Below are 6,249 nucleotides of genomic sequence, written 5' to 3' on the forward strand. Positions count from 1 at the left end.
GAACCTCTCTGCAAGACCACTAGGTTATTGCCAGTGCCAATGCAATTGATAGGCCTCTGACCAGTCTAGGGAGCTTTTGGGCTATAAAAGGTCATCTTGATATTATACCTGAGGACCTGTGGCATTGCTCCAGTTCCTTTGTAGAAGTACAGCTATGGAACAGCCCCATCCTAGTGCCTTCTGATAGAAACCTTAACCCCGTGTCCGTGTGGGAAGGTGGCTCTGGCTCTGCGGCATGTCCCACCAGCGTGGCAGCGTGGGAATCACAGCAGCTCGGTCAGGCCTGTGCACATGCACCATGCTCCTGCCCTGGCTGCAGCACCCTGGGCTCCGCACAGGATTTGCCTGCTGGTTTACACAGGTTTTTGTGTGTGTTTTTGTACTGTTTATGTCCCTGCTGGGTGGAAGTAAATCTCAGAAACTGTTTGTTTAAGCCAGGTCATAGTGGGATGAGGCAATGACAGATCAATGCACGAGCAGTCTGTGACTGCGGGGAGGGATTTGCAGAAAAATTTGGGATAATTGTAAGGCCTGCCTTGCTCCTAGAACTCAACACTGATGTACCCTACAGCAAAGGTCTTACAGTATCTCTCTTAATGGGCTTGCTCAGCTCTGCTGCAGTGGTGCTTCATATCAATGCAAGCATCAATAGCAAAGATTAAGATGGTAGAGAAGCAGCTCTGGCAGCTCGTGCATCACACTGAGGCTGTAAGTGCTTTTGCTTCTAATGAACTGCCTAGCAAACATGTTTCTCTGTGCCTCAGTTTCCCCATCTGCACACTGCAGGTAATAATACCGAGACTTACTGGTGATGTATGAATAAGATGTGACCTGTGAGTGTGCTGGGGAGGAACGGGTTTCTAGAGTGCCCTTAACCTTGTCCAAGCATACCTGTATGATTTTTACTAATGTTGTATTTCTAAATAGATTTTAAAGATTGAGTGGTGGGTGCATATGAATGTCTGATCAGCTCTTCAAACCGGGTAAGAGTCAAGCGAGTCAAGCAGTTACCTCTAACTTGTTTCTGATATGCTAATAAGACCATTGTATTGTAATTTACTCCTACGGCTTATAAATCACTTAACTGACCCTTTATCAACCAAGCCTCTACCTTTCGTAATCACATGTGTGCATGAGAAATCCCCCAAAAGGTAACGCTAAAATATTTAAGACAGCACCGAAACCAAGTGCTGCGGTGGTGGATTACTGAGTGTAAAACGGTGTACCGCCGCGAAGAACCAGTCACGGGCAAGGCTGAGCCCTGAGGTCGTCCACTCGAGTGACATTTGTGTGCAGCCCCGCAGCAGAGAAGGGAGCCGGGGGGGTGTCTGTCTGTCCGTCCGTCCGAGCACCCCGTCACAGCGGGGCTCAGCCCGGTGACTGACGGCGGGATCCCGTACGGGACGTGGAGTTCTGGGGGCTCAGCTGAGGTCAGACTTCTCTGAAGATAAGCAGACTCGGAGCCCACCGCAGTCCTGCCGCCTCCCGCATGGTGCGGAGGGGCTCGCAGGCCGCTCTCGCCGTCCCGGGGTGCTGGCTGGACGCGACCCCCGGGGCTGCCGGGCTGCCATGTGCCCCCCGCTGCCTGCCGCGGGGCCACGCCCCCTGCGGCGGCCACGCCCCCGCCCGCAGCCAATGGGCGAGCGGGACGCGGCGGCGCGGCGCGCCCCCGCCCACGTGTCCGCCACCGCCCCTATATCAGGCGGCCATTTCAGGCGCCCCCTCCCCCCGCAGCGCCGCTTCCCGCCTCGCCGCGCCCGCCGCCGCCTCCCGCCATGACCGATGCGGCCGTGTCCTTCGCCAAGGATTTCCTCGCCGGCGGGGTGGCGGCCGCCATCTCCAAGACCGCCGTCGCCCCCATCGAGAGGGTCAAGCTGCTGCTGCAGGTGAGCGCCGGGGGGCCGGGGGCCGCCCCAAGGTCGCCGTAAGGCCCGGGGAAGGACGGGGGGGTGGGCAGCGGGGCAGGGGGTCGCGGCGCTGACGGCGGCGCCTCGCCCCCCGCAGGTGCAGCACGCCAGCAAGCAGATCGCCGCCGACAAGCAGTACAAGGGCATCATCGACTGCGTGGTGCGCATCCCCCGGGAGCAGGGCGTCCTCTCCTTCTGGCGCGGCAACCTGGCCAATGTGATCCGGTACTTCCCCACCCAGGCCCTCAACTTCGCCTTCAAGGACAAATACAAGCAGATCTTCCTGGGCGGCGTGGACAAGCGAACCCAGTTCTGGCGGTATTTCGCCGGTAACTTGGCGTCCGGGGGCGCCGCCGGCGCTACCTCCCTCTGCTTCGTCTACCCCCTTGACTTTGCCCGAACCCGCCTGGCTGCGGATGTGGGTAAAGCCGGGGCTGACCGGGAGTTCAGGGGGCTCGGTGACTGCCTGGTCAAAATCTTCCGGTCGGATGGCCTCAGGGGCCTGTACCAGGGCTTCAATGTCTCTGTCCAGGGCATCATCATCTACAGAGCCGCCTACTTTGGCATCTATGACACAGCGAAGGGTAGGTCGACCAAAATCGCGCTAAAAGGGAGATGCTGGGCTGCAGCAGGCCTGTCGTGCGTCTCGGCAGATGCTGGTGGCTCACCGTTCTCATCAGAACCTCTCTCCTGTAGGCATGCTTCCAGACCCAAAGAACACCCACATTGTTGTCAGCTGGATGATCGCTCAGACCGTCACTGCTGTCGCTGGTTTGACCTCCTACCCTTTCGATACGGTTCGTCGTCGCATGATGATGCAGTCTGGACGTAAAGGAAGTAAGTTTCTACCTCCTCGGGTAGGAAGTATTGGGCATCCCTGAATCAACAGTTGGTGGTGAAGCTGAGGTGAAGGCAGAGTGGCTTAGCTGTCACCAAGCCCTATAGATATCCTCACCTCTTGAAACCCGTAGGGTGTGAGAGGGGCTGCGGAAGCAGATGTCAGGTGAGGGGCACAGCTGGGTCAGTCTCTGCAGCACTCCTGTAAGGTGGCGTGCATGAGTCAGATACTGTCAGTAGGTAGGAAGCAGCAGAACAGCCCAAGGATGTTGCAAACTAGTGTCTCTGGGCCAAGAAGAGACACCCCTGGTTTCAGCCACAGCCTGAGTGACTGTGCAATAGCATTTGGGTCTGGAAGTGTTGGTGTCAAAGCAAACATTAGCTGCCTTCTGCTCGAACCGGTCCTTCCAGTGTCTCCTAGGGGTAATGCAGCAGTGTTATCTCCTGGGTGATCTTGTCTTCTCATGTGCTAATGCTGGAGAAAGTCAATCAAGAAATGGGATGTGCTTGAAGTTATGAAGCTGGCAGATACATTAGGCCATTTCTGACCTGGATGTCGGGGCTCCCAGACATCCGATTCCTAACACTGTCTGTCTCCCGCAGCTGACATAATGTACACTGGCACTATTGACTGCTGGCGGAAGATTGCCCGGGACGAGGGCTCCAAGGCATTTTTCAAAGGTGCATGGTCGAATGTACTCCGAGGAATGGGTGGTGCTTTTGTCTTAGTCCTGTATGATGAAATCAAGAAGTACACATAAGTTGTTCCCTGTTGTGAACTGGCATGTTATATGTAGTCTATGACCGTTCATGGACTTGTTTGAAAACCATCTAGTTACTAAGCAGTGACGGCTGATGTTTATACAGATTGGCACGGGGCAGTGGCGACTGCCTGCCCTGTCTTTACCAAGTTAGTCCCCCATGATGGGACTCACCACGGTTTCTATTTCAGTCACTCCTGCTGAAAGAGAGAGTACAAAAAAATAAAAATCTGAAACCAACTTTCCTCATCTCATGTTTATTCTTCCAGCAGCTGCAGCATGAGGGGGGTGAGGGTCTCTGTAGTGATCGTAGAGAAGGAGAAAGACAAACCACCTCCATCCTACATGCCTTGCTACCTACTAACCACCTGTGGCCTCCATCAGGTAAACACAGTGCAGGCTGCTGGGGAGGTTGTGTAGTGTTTCCTCCTCAGTGGAGAGCAGTGGTGTGGGCTGGAATGGGAACTGGTAGCTCTGACCCAGCTGATCTTCCCTGAGACCCCGGTAACTGGAGGTGATGCACAGGCTGTGTGCCACCAGTCCTGCCTCTGGCCTGTCTGCTCCCCAGAGCTGATGAAACCTTGTTTGGAAGGTGCCAAGTGCTTAAACACTCTGCAAAGCACAGCTCTCCCCATGGCGCTGAATGCCTAGGAGGCTGGAGAAATGTCTAAGGGGTATTTGCTGCTGTCCGGAGGAGCGGAGCTGGCACCACATACTGTGGCCTAGAAACTGAGCTACCTGCTCGGACATGTTAAAACCTAGCCAGAGTAGAGCCCCTGGCTAGCCTTGCCCTCACATGAGGTGGAGTGCTGTGGGGATGTAGTAGCTGAGCACAGACAGCTCCTGTGCCAGGGCTGTGTTTGCCAGGCAGGGAGACGTGTCCCCAGGCTCATCCCTTATCCCTGGAAGTTAAGCTTGTCCCAGCACCAAATTCTGGGGGAAGGGGGAAATTCCTTCATGCTGCCAGGGCAATTTAGGGAAAACACTTCAAGACTGGGCAATGTGCGTGGTTTGGCACCCGTCTCTGTGGGTCTGTGAGCGGCCCCAGTGAAGCTGCCTGGGGAGCTGGGAAGGTGAGTGGATGTTCTGGTCCTCTGCCCTTCAGGTCAGTGAGTCTTTTCTCACAGCCTGCACACCTTTGGGCCTTTCTGGCTGCCCAGGCCTGCTCGAAGCTGTTGATCTCAGATCACTGAAACCAATCTCAACCACTGTCTAAAGCAGCTAAACAAGGCCTTGTGTTGCAAAGGGCAGTAGTTTTTGTTGCTGAAATCTAAGTGGGGCAGTCAGGCATGAGCGTGCAGCACCATCCCACCGCAGATGGTGTCGGCACGCTCGGGGCCCTGTGAACAGGCATCTGCGTTCATTACGGGAGATGGTCTCATGCCATGCTGCTGAGCCAAGAGCCTTTGCTGGTGCTTTTCAACTGCCCCTGGGCTCCTGTGGTGTGAGATCCTCTGCTGCCTGCTGTGGAAACAAAACAGGCTGAAAGTTTCACGGTGAGATACAAAGCAATGCCACAAGTGGTGGGCAGCATGCTGGGGAGAGCAGGCAGCAGCCTGGCAGGGGGCTGTGCCATGGGGCAGACTTACCAGGCAGCCCTCTCCTGCTTCACAAATACAGCTAATTAATTAAGGGCTCTCATCTCTTGTTGCCTCTTGCTGTTAAGCTCTCTTGGATTTTAAGGGCTGTTCTGAAATGCTGCTGTTGCTGAGCTTGGAGCATACTTTCCTTTCCTCTGCAGGGGAGGCATGGCCAGGCTGTTAGCACAGACAGGTAAGTCCGTCATTTCTTCCTCTACACGGCAGTGGGTGACAGAGGCGCTGAGTGGGGCAGTTGTGCCAGGTTGCAGAGGGGCTGAGCTGGGGGACCTGTAAGTCCTTAGCATTTCACACAGGGCTTGGGGTGCAGGGCTGGCACTGGGTGAAATGGGTTATAACTGCCCACGCTAGTTGCTGCCTTTGGGACTCAGGAACCAAGCGTGTGTTTCACAGCTTTTTTTAGCTCTGGTGCACGGTGGATGCAGGGCAGAGCCCACAATGGGTTTTCCTTAGGTTCTGCTGCTGGGGAACATGGGCCAGCAGCCCCCTGGGGGTGTTTAACCTCCCCGTCCTGGCAGCTCCCCTGGGAGCGGCTTTATCTGGGGAAGCAGGTTAGGGGGTTCAGCTGCTGCTTTTGCCTGCCACAGGAGCACCTTACAGAGGGGTTAAAGGCTTTGTTCTTGTGGGGAAACTGAGGCACAGGAAAGTGACTGGGGCCAGCCAGTGGCAAGGCAGCAAGTTGAGTGCAGTCCCTCCAACACAAGCGTTTTGTCTGCCACGCTATGCTGCTCCAAGGATGGCAGGGCCAGGGGTGGATTTTCCTTTTAAACATGATTCTCTTGTGGGGAGTACTGAACAGCTCTTACGTCATTATTTCCTCCATGGGAGCCATGCCTGGCCCGGTGTACCAGCCCCTTTGCTGGTGGGGAGGGGTGGGCGAGTGCCTGTAACACTGCTTTCATCTCGGCCCCTTGCCCGGTAGCCATAAATCTCAGGCTTAGGAGCTGTTGACGCAGCACGGCTGCGCCCAGGATCATATGAAACATTTGTCAGTGGCTGAGGCAGGTGGCGAGTGGTGCTGGATGTTTGGAATGGCTCGATGCGCACCAGCCCGCCCGGGCTGGGCCCGCTGTGGTGTCGGGGGGCTGAGGGATGGGGTTGCCCTCGCTCTCCGCCAGCTCCTAGGGGCTGGGACATCGCCGACTG

General features: G+C 55.9%; 1 protein-coding gene across 1 annotated transcript; it reads left to right on the plus strand.

Annotated features, from left to right (window-relative positions):
- Positions 1 to 1,703: 1,703 nt before the first annotated feature.
- SLC25A5 (solute carrier family 25 member 5) lies at positions 1,704 to 3,745 on the plus strand. The gene is made up of 4 exons (XM_074914823.1): positions 1,704 to 1,886; positions 2,005 to 2,491; positions 2,604 to 2,744; positions 3,348 to 3,745. The coding sequence occupies exons 1-4, from the start codon at positions 1,776 to 1,778 to the stop codon at positions 3,503 to 3,505; spliced, it is 897 nt and encodes a 298-aa protein (XP_074770924.1). The 5' UTR covers positions 1,704 to 1,775; the 3' UTR covers positions 3,506 to 3,745.
- The last annotated feature ends 2,504 nt before the right edge of the window (positions 3,746 to 6,249 follow it).

Source organism: Athene noctua, chromosome 11 (assembly GCF_965140245.1).
Source record: "Athene noctua chromosome 11, bAthNoc1.hap1.1, whole genome shotgun sequence".
NCBI classification, from domain to species: Eukaryota; Metazoa; Chordata; class Aves; order Strigiformes; family Strigidae; genus Athene; species Athene noctua.

Coding starts and splice junctions, on each gene's coding strand:
- SLC25A5 (XM_074914823.1), top strand. CDS start 1,776: ATGACCGATGCGGCCGTGTCCTTCGCCAAGGATTTCCTCGCCGGCGGG. Junction 2,492..2,603: donor CATCTATGACACAGCGAAGG/GTAGGTCGACCA, acceptor TCTCTCCTGTAG/GCATGCTTCCAGACCCAAAG. Junction 2,745..3,347: donor GCAGTCTGGACGTAAAGGAA/GTAAGTTTCTAC, acceptor TGTCTCCCGCAG/CTGACATAATGTACACTGGC.